General features: G+C 38.7%; 1 protein-coding gene across 3 annotated transcripts in view; it reads right to left on the bottom strand.

Annotated features, from left to right (window-relative positions):
- UNC5C (unc-5 netrin receptor C) overlaps positions 1 to 18,816 on the bottom strand; it is a 399,234-nt gene that overhangs the window by 56,362 nt on the left and 324,056 nt on the right. For all 3 annotated transcript variants that reach the window (XM_082611396.1, XM_082611395.1, XM_082611397.1), the window contains exons 5-7: positions 14,077 to 14,257; positions 8,779 to 8,946; positions 5,670 to 5,834 (exon numbers count right to left, since the gene is read on the bottom strand). In XM_082611396.1, the coding sequence (XP_082467522.1) occupies positions 5,670 to 5,834; positions 8,779 to 8,946; positions 14,077 to 14,257 (514 nt within the window). The remainder of the gene's footprint in view (positions 1 to 5,669; positions 5,835 to 8,778; positions 8,947 to 14,076; positions 14,258 to 18,816) is intronic.

The raw sequence follows: 18,816 nt of genomic DNA, 5'->3' as shown, positions 1-18,816 counted from the left end.
TTAGTGGAGCTTCTGAAATTGCTTAAAGACCATGACCTTTTTTCACAAATGAAATTATATAGCATCACATAATGAATCCAATTTACTAAAGAGTTTAAGAATAAGTATGGTTGCAAGGACAGAGTGATATGCATATGATAAGCAACTGGGAAATAATGCAAAACTGTAATTCAGTTCCAAATCCCCACGTCTTCACAATCCTTTTGTATATGTACTTGGTTTACTGGCTATAAGTAACTTGCCGCCAAGGATTTTATACTAGGATTTTATACAAGTATTCTATGCAAATACTTTTTATGTAACCTAATCTAAATCTAATCTAATTTGAATCAATGTGACCAAATTCCCAGGACAGATCAGTGATATTGCTACATCTCAAATAACGAAATGAGACTCCTGTTTCCAAGATCATGCAGTTGTTCTAGCCAATCCTCAACACTCCTTTTTAAAAAGTCATTTACAATTATAAGCATAATGAAATACTAAATATAAAGAATATTGAGAATAGAAAGCATATTGAAAAAGAAAAAAAGTACCTGTAATCTCACTAGCGTAAATAAATAAATTTCATTCATCTTTTTCCTAAGCTTACTTTTATATAGTTATGACTGAATGCATACATAAATCCATATTCTGCTTTTGCATGTTAAACCACCATAAATATTTTAGTGGCTATATGATATTCCACCTTATGGAAATAGCATTTACTACTTAATCATTGCTCTAGTATTGGACTTTTGTGTTTTACATTTTTTACAATAAACTACAAAGAATATGAATGTATTTGGCACATATATTTTAGGTATTCATATTAATTACTTAAAACTTATTCACTGATATAGGATTCCTGGATCAAAGGAGAGGAATAATTTTAAAGCTCTTAACTCATATTGTCAAACTGCTTCCCCAAATCATCATAAAAATTTGTGTTCCCATTTACAAAATACAAGAGATTCTACTTTAGTGCACATTTGCTAACATTCAGCATTATTATATCTTTAAAATATTGATTAATTTTGTAAATAAATAACCTTGAAGTCTTTTGGTTAAAAACTTCAGTTGGCATTGAGGAAATATCTGTATTTTTAAGATGTCTTACACAAAAAATTTGGTAAACAATTTAGAAAACTTTTAATTATCCAACAAAATATTAAACATTCTAAAAACTATAAAGTCTAAGAAAAAAAAGTATCTAAATTAAAACTATGAGCAAAACCAATCTCTAATATGTGTTACTTAGGCAAAATGGGAAATGGAATTTAGAATGGCCCAATTAGATAGTCAAAGCCATTAACTGGACATTTTAAAATAAAGATAGAACTACATTGTAAGTTCCATTTCTTAACTTTCAATCTTTCTCTATAATTGTGATTTAAGTATGTCTCTCATAAACAATATAAAACTGGATTTTTCCTGTAATTTTGAATTTCCTTTAACAGACAAATTTAATTCATTTACATTATTATCCTTGATATATGATAATCCCTAATATATACCATCTTATTTGTTTTCATTTAACTATACTTTTTCTTTCTTTTTTGCTCCTTTTCTGCCCTTAAAAATCTTATTTTTAATTTATATATTCAACCTTTATGTGTGTAGTCAGTCTTAACATTTTAATTGGAGCACTTGAATCAGTAAAACTTAACACAAGTAGTATTACTGTTCTTTTCCTGAACACACAAAAATTAGAACATTTTAACTTAGATTACACCTTCCCATATTCTGTGTTAATGCTGTCTACAGTTTAGTTCCATTTTATTTTTAACTGCCCCTTAACTGGTCCCTCAATTTTTTAAAGAATCGATTTTCATATTTTTAGTAGTTTATTCATTGAGAGTTTGTGAGTAGTAAGCTCTATCTTGATTATCTCAAAAACTTTAAATTTTGCTCTCTTGAATAATAAATGTGGGACTTTTTCATTCTATCTTCCATGTGTTTTAGCCTACCTTTTATATAATCACTCATTTTATCTTTCCTCCTTGTATTCTGAAAAGTTTCATGAGATCTACATTCCAGTTTACCAATTTTCTCTTCAGCTTTATCTAAGGCTGTCTCTGACCTGATCTGATGTTTAATTTTCCATTGAGTTCTAACTTTCAATGAATCACATTCCATTTGATTTTTCCCCAAATCTGTCTGTCCTCTTTATAATATTCTTTTCTTTCATTTGTGCTTATATTCCTTTTAAAAAGTTTGTCTTTTTATTTTTATTTATTTTATAGCCTCACTCAGATTGTTGTAGGAGTCCATGTTATTAAAGTACTAACTCACCTATTTATTATGTTGCCAACTCTCTCTTACAGCAGACTATTCCCTTGGGTGATATAAAACTTTATTTTGTAAATTCATTTTCAGGAGTGGGCTATCTTTATCATAGACCAACGCACTTGGGTTGTGAAAAGAACTCTAGAAAATGGCTTGCTGTTCACTTCCGCTGGTACCCCAGTTTTACTAACTTTATAAACTGCACATACTTTGCTTTTTGTTCCCTGTACTGTATCTTAGACTCCATACCCAGAACTGGGTGTTGGAGTGTGGTTTTATCACAGGTTTAAGTGAAGACTTCATTTTTCTTTTCTCTACCGTGAATTTTCCTGTAGCTTCGCTGGGCTGACGGGTAAAAAATTTCTAGTTAGTTTTCATGGTGAGAGAAGCCATTCATGAGACCCAGTTTTATGCAAGGTTCTGGCTTTCAACTCAGCCTCAGAACTGAAATCCTAAAGCCTAATCCCTAGGACTTACATCCATGTCTAATGCTCCTCTTGGTTATTCTGGTGTCCACTCATAGAGGTATACTTCTCTAGATTTGAGTTCCTACTTCATTTCTGCCACTTGAGGATTTCTTTCTTTTGAACTTGATATGCCCGCTCTCTCTCTCTCTCTCTCTCTCTCTCTCTCTCTCACTCACTCATACACACACACACACACACTCCAAATGTGTGTATGTCTTTTAAGTTTAAACATTTTATCCAATATTTCTACGTATTTTGAGTCAAAGATATTTATAATGAGAGAAATGGCTAAGGAAGAAATATGTCTGAATATTATTTTGAACAAATTAGTGAATAAACACTGACAGCAATATTTTCTATATATTTCACATTGTATTGCTCTTAAGTACCAAGCTGACTTTTAAAATATACTACACTGTGTTATCTAGGTAACTCTGAATTCTACTGACATCCATTATGGACTCCAAATTTCTCCTTCCTAGCAGTATATCTACATTTATATCCAAATCATTTGTAGACAATTTTGAGTAGATTCAGAGGTTGTACTGCCTCCCTTGTTCAAGGGTAAGTAGGCTAGCTTTACTTTGAGATAAACAGCTCTTTATCAGTATTGCAATATTATCAGTGCATTGAAGACACTAATTTTCCTAAAGTACATAAACATTAAATGATAACTCCTAATTGTCAACTGCAAGTTTCTAGCAGTCTTTTCTACTCCCATTCTTTTTCTTAATGCAGACCATGTCCCTCTTACAAGCTTGGTACTTACACTATCAGAAAGCCTTTTGTTTTCCAAAATAAGGACCAAGAACATTATCATTTCTTTGCAAAACTCTGTCAGCAATACTATGCCAGAAACACCCAGCTTACTGGTAAACAGAAACTATAGCTTTCACTGTAAAATACTATAATCATTCAGCGCAACAGTATCTGAGGTTTTTATCACCGAGGAAATCAACAATAGCACAAACTACAGGTCTCTTTTGCACTAGAGTAGATACAGCAGGGCAGATGAAAGAGTTTATTGACCTGGTAGAGACTGTTACTACAGCACATCAGAATTATGAGAGGAAACAGCTTTTTAACTAATTAATTCAAACACCCAAATGTTCCAGGCTAATAGGAGACTTGATAAAGAAATAAACAAACAACACATCACACCTCTTGTAGCCTCATTTCCCTTCCTTACACACACACCTCATGCCACCATCATTGGTAAACATCCAATCATTAGAAAAAATTCTATTAATGCTTTAAGAAATCAACTAGATGCTAAGGGGATGCTATGTCATGAAAGTCTTAACTTGAATATTTCATGCTTGTATTTGACAAATGTTATAATTTATAATGTGTCATTGGTGTAACTAATAAAAGGCCCAATGTTCCATCCTGCAGCATTGTACTCCTTGTTAAATATGTTGCTTTAGGAATTTAAAAATATGCACAATAGAAACAGTAGGCATTAAATCACCCAAAGTTGAAAAGTATAATATTGAGAAAGGGAGTGAGAGAGAGAAACTTCAAATATTGCTACTTTCAATCACATGAATCAATTTGCTCAGCACTAAAAGAATACTAAATTATAAAAATGTTAAAAAATAACTTGTGTATGGTACGTTTTCATTTGAATCCTCAACTCAGACTAACACCAAGAGGAACAAACCCTGGATCTCTGGATAAATGGTTAGTAAAAGAGCTGTATTCTTTTCATTCTGTGTTTCTGGTACAAACTTAGAGGCACAGCAGTCGTTCCCAAATCACAGCCAGAAGCTATGCTTTACACCCAGCTGCAGTCTGTTCGCAAAGAACACCATGTACCGTGGACAGAAAAATAAGAGGCCCACTGGCTTTTTATTCTGTGTCAGCAATGTAATTCCCTATTTGTATGTTAAGTAAGGTTTCTTTTTAAAGGTCCCTGTGCCGTATAGACTCTGGAAAGTAAACAGAATTTCATAAATGTGCTGAAAATAAAATATCTGATTCTTAAATGACAAACACAAATACTTCCATACAAATACACTTGGTGGCTTATATTCCACAAGCAATCTGTAATGTGTTACAAGAAACGTCAACAGTTGGCTGCCATTGGTTAAGATCCAAAGACTGCACACTGCTTGATCCATTCATTCGTTATAGGTGGGATTTCAGAACAATTCTTAGGACCTTAATGCATGGTCATAAAAGGGATGGTAAATTTTGTACATCTAAGGGCTCCTCAAGAGAGGAGTGAGAGTCTGCAAATATGGAAATCAAACCACCATCTCATTAAGAAAATCTAAGGAAAAAAGCCATGAAAAATGTGGAATACTTAGCTTATAGCACCTATTATATTCCTGAGCCAATCTTCTACACCCATTTTTAAAAATTTATGTTTTATAAACATTAGTCCCTTTAGATAAATGTTATAATTTCTAATACAAACCCAGCATTTTCAAGGTGTTGTGAATATGTTCACACTGAACACTTGTAAACTGGTAAATCTACTTGCAGAAATATTTCCTGTCCTTATACATGTATTTTAAATTTCGTGGACACTGGTTCAGTAACAGCCATGAATTAGAAATAAATAGCTTACTTTTTGGAAGTCATGTGACTCTGTGAGGAGTTCAGGGTGCCCTTTTGTGCACTATAATAAAACTGAGTAGCACTTCCCCGCCCTGAGAAGAATGACAGCCCCTCCATGGAAACAACTCAATCCCTTTTTGTTCATGGGAAAGCAATACTGTGTGTGTCATTTGTTAACTGGATACAGTTATTTTTCATTCTGGGTTCTGGGAGATTCATTTTTTTCAATTTTGACAGAGACCCATGATATTGGTATAGTATTGCATTTTTGTTTAAGAAGTTTTTATTTTTTGATATTTCCCTTAAAGAAATCCAAATGGTTAAACCTCAGACCTCCCCAGTGTCTGTCATTTGCTCAAATAGACTTACTCTGCATGCAGAGACCATCCGTGCAGTTCTTGGATTGCAAGACGAGGCCGTCGCAGTCCCTGCCTCCGTTCTTGGGGGCTGGTGCCGTGCACTCCCTCCTGCGCCAGTGCGTGCACTCGGTCCCACAAGTCGACCACTTGCTCCATGAGGTCCACCTGCCATCCACTGCCACACAAAAACCAGCATCGGGTCAAAGGAAGAAGGAACTTTTTGAGGGCAGAGAGGAGGAGAGCACAAGCAGAAACAAAACACCACCAAACACTGAAGAAAATGCCCCCGAGGAACACTGCATTCATTTTAACTCCTGAAGTAGTGCATGCTCTACATACATTGCATGGGCTCTTCGAACTTCCCTTACGAGGTGTGTGACTATTTCTTCACTGACCAAGCAAACGGAAGCTTAATGGGACACATAGAAACCAAAGCTGTCACCAGGAGCTGCATAAAAGTAAATCCTGGTGGTGACCCTTTTTCTATTAAAGGGGAAATGTCTGGATTTTGGATTGAAAATTAGGGAAACTCTTTTTGGATCCAAGATTCCTTCCTGCATAATGTAATGTGGGTAATGCAAGTAAACCTCTGTGGGGTTCAGAAGAGGCTGGTAGAGTGTGGAAGAAATCCATCCATCCGTCCATCTACCCACCTACCTGCACCCTTCATCTACATCCTATACACTTTCTATTTTTTCATCCATGCTGCTTGATTCTAATATCTTCTGCAATGACTTCTTGAAAAGACTATATTATTTTCCATTTATTATTTGATGATTTCATTCCATTATTTGATGATATATGTTGTTATTTTTATTTTAAAAATAATATTTAAGCACATTCCTAATTTTTTCCTGTGATTCAGTCATTTAGAATAGATTCACTTTCTTAATTTTTGTGCTTGACTTGTTAGTAAACTTCAGTGATAATGAGCTAAGATATCTCTACTTTAAAAACACACAACTTAAATACTCTAGTACATTCTTTAAAGGTTCTTACATAAATAAGAGGAAAATATTAAAATAAGAGTTAAATTTTTAAAAATTTCCCTGAAATACATAAATAATCATCTAGGATTCAATGTAAGACAATCGCAAACATCATTTATTGAACATGCAATGTACATGTGTTATACCTACATATTGACAGAAATTAGATCAATTTAAATAATCTACATAGTTTGGGAAATCTGTGTGATTTCATATTCAAATTATTGTGTAACTATATGTATTATGTGTAACTATATGTATTATGTATAATATGTATAGATATAAATATGCCCACATGAAAAAATGATGCAAGCATTAATATTTCAATTGTACAGTTAGCTATATAAGCAACTCCCAGCTACCTGAAAAGACATTTGCTTTGATCTAGACCATCCCAAAGTACACACACAAACACACATTTCTATTTCAACTAAATGCTCAGTGCATTTCTAATTGTGGGAGTCAGTATGCAGACAAAATATAGGAGCATACAAGAGAAAGTACTGAAATTCTTAGCCTAGCTAAGTGTCAAAGTTTGTTGCGTACATAAAAGCTCTCAAAGGGTTCAGTGTGGGATACTGTTTTGATATTCGGAAATGAAAACAGGAATATAAAATTTATATTATGGTTTTCTCTCCAGTTCACTTCTCCAATCCATCTGTGAGGAAGTTCTACTAAAAGGATGAACCTGACAAAAGTTAGGCACAATAAAGGGAAGTAAGTAGTCTTTGTATCTAAATAATGAAAGTGACAGTATAATAGCGACCCCAATGGAATACAATAAATTTATGGGTTATTTCAAAATAATGTTAGCTTAATTTTTATATATATATATATTTTTTTTTTTTTCTTTTTTTTTTTTTTTTTTTTGGCGGTATGCGGGCCTCTCACTGTTGTGGCCTCTCTTGTTGCGGAGCACAGGCTCCAGATGCGCAGGCTCAGCGGCCATGGCTCACAGGCCCAGCCACTCCGTGGTATGTGGGATCTTCCCGGACCGGGGCACGAACCTGTGTCCCCTGCATCGGCAGGCGGACTCTCAACCACTGCACCACCAGGGAAGCCCCTAATATATTGTATAATTGGACATTTTAGTGGGTTTTGGTTTTGGCAAATATTAACTTCAATTTACCAAAGGGTAAGAGCTTGGGACAACATGAGATAGCACAGAAAGATGTTCAGAGGCAAAGGGATGCAATCTTGTATAGGTACCACTGCAAATAACTCAAAAATAGGTGACCACCATGTACAGATAATAGATGACTGCACTGTGTTTTCAAAATCCATTAGCTCATGTGTCACAAAGCTTAGACTTCCTTTTAATTCATTCCAGATGTTTTATTTGCCTTTGCCCAGAAACTGACACCAAATACCAAGTACTTCACCTAAAACATTTTCTAAATTTCAGTTCCAATTAATTTCCATGGCTTTCTGGAGATCAAGGGTTGTTATCCTAAATGTGTGGCTTTCAATGCTGCTCAAATGCCTTGAATTACAGGTCCTGCAATCTTGGTTCCAACCGTTTTGTTGAGTAACAGAGAGGGATTATGTTCATGTGTGTTTAATCTCTTGTTTTATACTATTTTGTATATTAGGGTAATAAAGTTAAGTACTCTTTTGGGGGAAAAGACTTGAGATCCCAGCAATGTAAGCAATGAATGGGATGATGGATTTAAACAATGTTTACCACACACTCCTGTGAAGAATAAGGCTCTGTGGGACTTCCCTGGTGGCGCAGTGATTAAGAATCCGCTTGCCAGTGCAGGGGACATGGGTTCGATCCCTGGTCCGGGAAGATCCCACATGCCGCGGAACAACTAAGCCCGTGCACCACAACTACTGAGCCTGGGCTCTAGAGCCCATGAGCCACAACTACTGAGCCCGTGTGCTGCAACTACTGAAGCCCGCATGCCTAGAGCCTGTGCTCTACAACAAGAGAAGCCACCGCAATGAGAAGCCTGTGCACCGCAATGAAGAGTAGCCCCTACTCGTTGCAACTAGAAAAAGGCCGTGAGCAGCAACGAGGACCCAACACAGCCAAAAAAAAAAAAGAATAAAGATTTGTATATATACCCTAAAACTTATTTCTAGAATGGGAGGAGACATTTGGGATGGGAGCGCTGGTTTGTTTACCTGGGCATAACGTGGTGCAGGCTATTTTCTGCACACTCTGCCCTTCACAGAAGGCACCACCATTGAGTGGGGCTGGGTTGGTGCAGGTCCTTGTTCGCTTCTGATACCCTCGTCCACAGCGGCTATTACACACAGACCACTCTGTCCAGGTAGACCAGCCACCGTTTACTGGAAAGAGATAAAAAATAAAATGTGAATTAAACATATGTGCATACACACAGAGACACACAAACCACACACAGTACATAATAGTTGTATCCCAAGTGACCATAAAAAAATCGAAAACTTCAAAGCTATAAGAGACCCTGGATATCATTTCACACGTATATACAATGGAATATTACTCAGGCATAAAAAGAAATGAAATTCAGTTATTTGTAGTGAGGTGGATGGACCTAGAGTCTGTCATACAGAGTGAAGTAAGAGAAAAACAAATACCATATGCTAACACATATATATGGAATCTAAAAAAAAAAAAAGAAAAGAAAAGGTTCTGAAGAACCTCGGGGCAGGACAGGAATAAAGACTCAGACGTAGAGAATGGACTTGAGGACATGGGGAGCGGGAAGGGTAAGCTGGGACAAAGTGAGAGAGTGGCATGGACATATATACACTGCCAAATGTAAAACAGATAGCTAGTGGGAAGCAGCCACATAGGACAGGGAGATCAGCTCGGTGCTTTGTGTCCCCCCTAGAGAGGTGGGATAGGGAGGGTGGGAGGGAGACGCAAGACGGAGGAGATATGGGGATATATGTATATGTATAGCTGGTTCACTTTGTTATAAAGCAGAAACTAACACACCATTGTAAAGCAATTATACTCCAATAAAGATGTTAAAAAAATAAAATTGCATTGCAGAGCTGAAGAATCTAAGCACAGAGGTAAATAAAATGAATTATCAACATCTATTTACCTATTCAGAAAATAGGACTGTGTTCTCCTCTCTTTAGTCAGTGTTGTTTTAAAAAAAAATCCTCTTACCTAGTAAAGCTCCAAAAATTACTTTTGGCAACTTATCTCAAATAACATATGTTTACATCCTTATACCAAGGCTGTGAGTGACTATGAAGCATGGGAACTGATAAAATCATTTAGCCTTTTCTTAATAACAGATGACTGATTATTTTTCTTTAGCATATGTAAACTTTATAACCTTTTAAGGACTTTTAGTTAGTTTCATTAATAAGTGAATCTAGTTTTTAAAGAATTCTTGATAGCTGGATTTTTAACTAATTGAGTATCTATTTGAATGAATTAGCGATTAGTTGATGTAACTGAAATGGACACCTATTTTGGGCATAAAGGGTATTTACGGTGTTTGGTGGAGCTGTCAGTATAGGTGCGATGATAAAATCTACTCCCTGGGACTCCCCTGGTGGCGCAGTGGTTAAGAATCCGCCTGCCAAGGCAGGGGACACAGGTTCGAGCCCTGGTCCAGGAAGATCCCACATGCCATGGAGCAACTAAGCCTGTGTGCCGCAACTACTGAGCCTGCGCTCTGGAGTCCGCGAGCCACAACTACTGAAGCTTGCGTGCCTAGGGCCGGTGCTCTGCAACAAGAGAAGCCACAGCGATGAGAAGCCCGTGCACCACAATGAAGAGTAGCCCCTGCTCCCCAGAGCTAGAGGAAGCCCGCACATAGCAACGAAGACCCAACACAGCCAATAAATAAATAAGTAAATAAATATATTAAAAAAAAAAACAACCTACTCCCTAACACTATGTTCACTACCTCTGTAGATCTTGCTCTAGAAAATACTCTGACATACTTTTGTATTTCAATATACGAGTCTGTGAAATCATTTTAATTAAGCAATTTCTAACAAAAATTATTTGCTGGTGGTTAAAACATGGCACAACTAGTATATGTATCTGCTTCCTGATGGTGAAGAAGAGTGTTACTCAGATAACACAAACCTTACATGTGAACATCATAGGCCTATCATCTCCTTCTCTAGAAACTTATGCAATAGGCAATAATCATGAATGTGTTATACATACAGACATAGACTATTTTTCACTGGAGAGTTATTTTTTTATATAAAGATAAACTGAAATCAATTGTGATGTTCAAAAATAGGAACATGGTAAACATGTATGTTCGTGAGATTGACTCCTAGGCAGCTATTGAAAATGACTCAGTATACATGCACCCTATGTTCACAGCAGCACTATTCACAATAGCCAAGACATGGAAACAACCTAAATGTCAATCGACAGGTGAATGGATAAAGAAGACGTACAGGGACTTCCCTGGTTGTCCAGTGGTACAGAATCCGCCTTCCAAGGCAGGGGACGTGGGTTCGATCCCTTGTGGAGGAACTAAGACCTCACACGCCATGGGACAGATAAGCCTGTGTGCTACAATGACTGAGCTCGTGCACCTCAACAAGAGAGCCCACGTGTTGCAAACTACAGAGCGCACATGCTCTGGAGCCCACACACAACTAGAGAGAGAAAAACCCACATGCCACAACTAGAGAGAAGCCTGCGTGCCACAATGAAGAGCCTGCGTGCCGCAACAAAAGATCCTGCATGCCTCAACAAAGATCCCGTGTGCTGCAGCTGAGACCCGATGCAACCAAAAAATAAATAAATAAAGGGGAAAAAAGGGCTAGCCATCACAGCTTTATTTAAAAAAAGATGTGGTACATATACACAATGGAATACTACTTAGCCATAAAAAAGGACAAAATAATGTCATGTGCAGCAACATGGATGTACCTAGAGATCATCATACTAAGTGAAATGCGTCAGAAAGAGAAAGATAAATATTACTTATAGGTGGAATCTAAAATATGACACAAATGAACCTATCTATGAAACAGAAACAGAATGAGGGATATAGAGAAGAGACTTATGGTCGCCAAGGGGGAGGGGCGTGGGGGAGTGAGGGATTGGGAGTTTGGGATTAACAGATGCAAACTATTATATAGAGAATGGATAAACAACATGGTTCTACTGTATAGAACAGGGAACTATATTCAATATCCTGTGATAAACCATATGGAAAAGAATATGAAAAAGAATGTGTGTGTATATATATATATATGTGTGTATAACTGAGTCACTTTGCTGTACAGCAGTAATTAACACAACATTGTAATTTAATTATACTTCAATTAAAAAATAAATTTTAAAAAAATGATGCTGTAGAAGTCTGTTTAATAATACATGGATATTGCAACATTATGTTTTAAGTAAAAAAATATATTTAGAATCCTTATTTTAAAATCCTATTTATGCTAAGAAAATTCCAGTAGTATACATGTCAATCTTTTTAAAGCTACATCTGGATGACAAAATGACAGGATTATAGGTATTTTTTTCTTTGAACGTTTTTCTGTGTTTCCCAAATTTTCTATAATGAATATATATTTGCAATGTAAAAATGATGCTAACAAAATTAAATATATACAACAGACTCTAAAATGAAATACTGGTTACATATATATGTTTTTCTGTGGACTATTAGTGAGTCCAACCTATGAGCCTTGGACAACTTATTTTACGAGGCCATGAAAAGAAGGACAAGCCGATGTTTGACAGGTAGAGTTGCATTTAGCATTCCAAAAAGCAATTTAAGCCACTCAGCTTCACAAAACTCCAAATGTCATGGAATTGTCAGTATAAATTGCTTACCAACACACTGGCAAGGCAATATCATAAACTTTTAGAGAAAAGACAGGTCTTGAAGATCCTAGGCTTATTCCCTCATTTTACAGAGAAGGAGATACGGGCTCCGAGCATTCTGTTTAAGTGACCAACTGAAGGTCAGCTGGTGATAGACCTAGGCCTAGAACATAAGACTCCTGACCCCTAGTCCCATGATGTTTTCTAAACTCAAAATGCTTTAGTTACTTTTGTTTGATTCTTCCCAAAGACAATGTTCAGCTTGTGCTTATGGATACTGAAAGCATGCCATACACGGGAAGAGAGATCTGCATGTACATGAAACATCCATGTAATACATCTATTTAGAGTCTGCCTTCATTAGTTATTTATGACTGGTACAAGCTGTGACGTGCCCCACTTCTCTTTTCCATTTCCAATGCTGTTAATTAAGTCGTTCAGAGAGTTTAGAAAAAGACAAAGTGGGAAACGTTTCACTGTGACTTAAGGAAATTTCACTTCAGAGTATTCAGAGGATTTAAAAAAAATATTAAGCATCTGTCCTGTAATGAAAATGACAGTTTTAAAGCATCACTATATTCAGCCTTTTGAACACATCACAGTGGTTTCTGTTCTCATAACACCCTATAGCATGAGGACACATCCAGCCAAATGGTACTACTTGCAGTAAGCAAGGGCCACGAGCCACATACTCGTGGCTGTCCTTCCTTCGTAGTCATTTAGACAAATCTCCTGCAGTGTCATTTAACACTGAAGCGGCCATGAAGAGCTTCCTTACATTCTAAGTGGTAGCCGTGTCATTCCGGAGGTGGCAGAACCTCAAAATATTTCTCAGGGTCATTCAGTTTCCTCTGAGACAATAACTCATCAGGAAAATGAAGACCTACTATGTATCTAACACTATGAGAAATACATAAATGTATAGGGCTGTTCTCTTAGTCTACCAAGGAGCTTAAAAGCTTAGCTGGGGAGATGGAACTACTAATGAAATGATGAGAAAACCACTGAGTGCTAAAGCAGACAGGCAGATAAAAGCATCACGTGCTGCAGCAAAACTGGGGTCAGAATCATTTAGTACTTCTGGAGAAATGATAGGCTTAGAGATGAGATGGATTAGAATAGGGCCAGAGAGTGGAAGAGAAGCTTTCTGAAGAAGTCATCATGTTGAAACTGGCTACAGGGTTAGGATTGAGCCCTTGTCTTCACTCTGGATGCCCCTGGTGGAGTGTAAAGCAAGTTCTAGGGAGTTAAAGTTGCTCTGATGTGTTCGGAGAACAGGTCGGCTCCAGTTTACCTGAGGTTTTGCAATCACTCTCCTGAGGCCCACAGAAAGAGCAGCAGGCTGCTTGCAGCATCTTCATCTTGGAACTCCCTCTAGATCTTTGTAGTCCAGGCTATGGAGAGCGGGAGAGCCTAGGGAAGCAGGGAACCGTCCTAGTACTTAGGTAGGTTTCCTTCATTTTCCTATAAACTGACTGACAAAGGACCAGGGATTTCTAAGTCTAGTTTTTCTATAAGTATCTAAACCTCACTGTCCACGTGAGAAGCTGGAAGAGAGCCGCAGTGGGGATAGAAAAGGGGCCTCTTCACTTGGTATTTTAAGATTAAAATGAGAAACTGCAGTTTGACCTCAACTAGATTTGAGACCCCAAAAGCTCACTCACCATAGACTATGACAGTTGCGGTTGTGCTTTTCCTCTTGGCGACAATGTTTTTGGCAACACAAGTATAGTTTGCGGTATCTGAGAGGCGGGCCTGCTTGATGATGAGGTTGTGATCAATGGTAATATAGAAATTCCGATCTTCAACGGGATCAATGATGTCTTCATTTTTCAACCATTCCACCTAAAGATGCACGAGAGAAACAGATAAATTCCCAGTATGGATCCCTTGATGGCTGTCTGTCCTAACTTTTGTTTTGCAGTGTGAATAACATTTTCCACGCCATGAACTTCTGCAAACTGGAGAAAGTAACTTTCTGAGGTCACATTAAGTATCACTCACCTGCCAAACATGCTGATTCTGTCTGTACTACATTATTCTCAAATGTCAATGACCCAACTGGGAAATACAGTGTTCAAATTGTTTTCACTTTGCCCTCCAGGCAGGAATTGGGGATGTGCATTGCCAAGTTCAGAACCCAATCAAAAATAATAGGCTAAGCATTTCAAACTGAACTCAAACCTTTTGCTATTTTATTTGTTTACTCTTGGCAACCTACCTGCTGCTTTTCAGCAGAGACTATAAGGACTATTAAAAAAGCTCAAAAGGCATCTTAGACATCGTGTAGCTCTAATAAAACAACATTTGGATGATTTATGTGTAACATATGGATTAAATTCCCCTAAAAGTGCACTTACTTTAAAATATAGCAAACACATATTTAGAGATGTATCTAAGCCAAAATCTTGGGAGGAAAAAAAAAAAGGTTTTCTACTAACTCTCAATATAACCTTTTAGCATATAAATCATAGTCAAATCTCTCTTTTTGTCTATCTCTAGCATCAAATCTTTGGCTCATGGTTTGCTTCTGGAGAACCTGACCTAAGACATGACTGTTCAAAACTATTGAACTATTTTTCCTGTGCAAATATCAGCTTAGCAACAGCAATGTTATCCTTACAGAATGAAAGGAGGGAAATATATCTGTATAAGATGTCCTGATGAAGGATAAACTATTTCTTGTTCCATAAATTGCTTTTTTCCCCTACGCACAGGTTTTTCCATAAAGCAAAACAACATTGATATTTACCACACTTAAACTTTCCTTTTACATTAGTGTGGATACCCATACAAGAAACCTTTAGTGGTAGGGTGTCAATAGTATTGCCATTTTCAAAATCTTAAGGAGCTTCCCTTGCACCACAAGAGGTCTGGAAATTAATCTCTAAATCTGTCAGTGGGCTGGATGTTACACAGCTCTAAATTACATCTAACACAGGGACTCTAAAACAATGCTTCCCTAATCCTTAGAAGAGAGGACAAAATTTAAAGGGAAAAATAAAATACAATCATCTTGAAATAAACATATGAGGATATAGACAAGAGTAACAATTTGTAATGACGTAAATTCTGAAATAGCTTAACAGTGTTGATATTTACACTAATGGAAGTGAGAAAGCGTGAAATCCATCTAAAATAGTGGAGCTTTAAAACATGCATTTTGTTTTCAATAAAGACAGCACATTCAGTCCTGTGCTTGGATATATTTGATGAGAGATGCACACTCACTTGACCTGGATTTTCTCAAACTTCGGCCCTACAAGTGTGGTAATATGATCTTGCTACAAGTGCAAGAGGAAAGGGAGCAAGATTCAGACTATTAGAAAACTGCTTGATGATCATTGAAAGCTGACGTTAATATCTTCTGAAGCTAATCTTTACACAGATTATCTTTGCCGTTCGAAAGAAAGCTTTCCACTTACAGAAGGTCCTGTTGGGCTCCCCTGATTTGTTCTTAGATCCCGTGTGTGTGTGTGGGGGGGGGTGGGCATGTGCACGTGCAATTTTCTTTCAAGGACCCATACCTTCTACTTTGCTTTGAAGGATGGCCCTCAGGCTCCTAGATGTTCTGCTTCGAAGTACCTAGGGGTTCACAGCTCCCCCACCAACTTTCTCCTTTGCTGTGACCTCACAGGTGTGGAAACAAGCCCTGTGTCCAATCAGGTTGGAACCTGAGTTGTTACTCTCCAGAGCTGCCCTGCAGGGTGCGCGCTGAAGCTACCTCCTTGAGACATCTCCTAAATGTATACTTTCTGGGCTCCTTTTTTTCTCTTTTCTCTCCTGCTTGCTCCACCCACTTACAGGACTCTTCTGGGAGCACTTCTATAACCAACCATTTGCATTCAAACCTCTGCCTCGTGGTTTACTTCTGGAGAACCTGATCTAAGTCAGGACTGTTCGAAACTATGGTTTCTTCTATGTACGTAACAGTTAACAACAGTAATGCTATACTGATCGTAAATGATACAAAGATCCCAAGGGATACTGAAAACCACCTGTTTATTTGAAAAGTTTATTACGTGGAAGAAAAAAAGGATTCTGCACTGCTGGCAAAACATTTAAAAAGACTTGCCTGATTACTGGGTATATGATCTCGACTTTCTCATACGCGACTCTGTTATTTTCCTCAGGTGTCTCTCGTCTCTCGCTGAGGCGGTAACCCTGGACCCTGTGAGGGACATGGCCCTCCTCCCCTAATTCTGGCTTTCACCCAGGGAAACTCTGCTTCGAGTTATTCTCTACACTGGGCTTGCCTGTATGCCTTTGTTTGAAGAAACAATGACATCTACAGAGAGAAAAGAGCTGTAGGAATGAAGAAAGGACCCAAGGACTCGGGCTTTTAGCAAGATGCCCCCACCCCCTTCCCAGTTCCCTATGCCCCAGAACTCCCAGTCTTGTCACCAAGTCCTGTTTTGAGACCTGATCTCCAGGAGAAGCTCAGGTCTGGACCACAGGTCATCACTCACCTCCTGCACTAGAATCACCATCTTGCTCAGCATGTCTCCATCACCCACCCTCCAAAACTTTTCTTTTTTTGCGGTACGCGGGCCTCTCACTGTTGTGGCCTCTCCCATTGTGGAGCACAGGCTCCGGACGCGCAGGTTCAGCGGCCACGGCTCACGGGCCCAGCTGCTTCGCGGCATGTGGGATCTTCCCGGACCGGGGCACGAACCCGTGTCCCCTGCATCGGCAGGCGGACTCTCAACCACTGCGCCACCAGGGAAGCCCCCTCCAAAACTTTTGAAACCCTTCCTCATTACCTTGGAACACGGCACCAACATCTTCCAAAATTTCAACCTCTGTTCAGATTGTTTTCTTCGCTTTTCTCTAACTAAATCCTAGCTCTTCATGATGCTGCTGTTTCTTCTAGAGTCCTCTCAAGTGGGGATTTCTGATTTCCCAAACCCAACGTACCACGAGGCCTGGGGATGCAGTAAGTGTCCTCCTTGATCCACACTGTCTGCTCTACCTTCGCATCCTTGCAGTGAAACGTGGCTGTGCAAAGCCATGTTGAGTGGTGTAATCTTACGTTCATGATGACAGAACTCAAGGGGGCCCTAAATTCTGCCAAAAAATGGTACGATATTTTCATCGTCTGTTCACTGTCCCACACTCCTAGACAGCTATTTCACACCTTCTCCTCTCTGCTTAAACACTACCTCCCCCGCTATCCTCACTTTCGGCCAATGACCAAGATTTCCATGTCACGGAGAAAACTGACAATCACCAGACATCTCCCAAAGCTCCCACTACCCACCTACCACCCCTGTTCCGCACCCTCCCTCTTGTTACTAGGCAGCTCTCTGCTCCTAGGTGTCACCTCTCACTTGGAGTCTGCATCCCATTCCTGTTCTCTTAGTCAAGGGCAAGCCCCAGGAATTCTCCTCTCTTACATCATGAATTTCCCACTACACAGAATCATTTCCACCAGCATACAGACACGTGGTTACTCTTCACAACTTAAAAGAAAATCCCTCCCCACTCATTTCTGCCTTTAGTCACCCCCACATTCCTTTGCTCACCTTAAAAGACACCTTGGAATACCTGTTTGTACTTTCTCTCCAGTTCCTGTCCTCTTCATCTCTACTGAATCCACTCTAATTCACATTGACCTCCATTCACTGTTAGAGCTGCTCTCTTTCCAAGGTACCAATTACTTTCACTTTGTTAGATGGACTGGTGAGGTTTTAGTACTTGACTTACTTGACTCAGCAGCAGCATTTGACCCCATCGGTTTCTCCCTCCTCCTCGCCTGCTTTCTCCAGACGGGGCACTTTTTTAGTTTTTGTCCCATCTCCCCCCATTCCCCCACAGCTTCCTTGGGTTTAGGTCTGTTCTCCCTGGGTAGCTCTGTCCTTGGACCTCTTTTTTTTTTTCTATTTTCCATCCATATTCACTTTCTTGGTGAGCTCATCCAGTCTCATGCGGATGACTCCTAAATTTATCTCCAGTCTAGACCCTATCCTTGAACTTCAGACTCATATATCCAACTGCCTTCTTGCAACTCCACTGGGTTGTCTAATAATGATCTCCCGAACTGCCCTCCAAAGCTGTTCCTCCCACAACCTTACCCGTCTCAGTTAAGGCCAACTCCATCCTTCTGGTAACTTAGACAGAAACCTCAGGCTTGGCCTTGACTACTCTCTTCCTCTCCCCTCTGCTGATTTGATGTCAGAGCAGCATATCAGAATCTAACCACTTCTTGTCCCCTCAGCACCACTCCCTTCCCCGAGCAGGTCACCATCATTTCTCTCCTGGATTATTGCAACAACTTTCTGTCTATATCTTTACTTTTCCCCTTGGTCCTAACATCTATTCTCAACACAACAGAGCGATCCTTAAAGCCTAAGTCTGATCATGCTATAGCTCATCTCCAAGCCTCCAGTGGCCCCCTATGTTGT

This window comes from Mesoplodon mirus, assembly GCF_964341445.2.
Source record: "Mesoplodon mirus genome assembly, chromosome: 2".
NCBI lineage: Eukaryota > Metazoa > Chordata > Mammalia > Artiodactyla > Ziphiidae > Mesoplodon > Mesoplodon mirus.
Note: the sequence above shows the minus strand (reverse complement) of the source record. Positions and strands in the feature narration are given on the sequence as shown.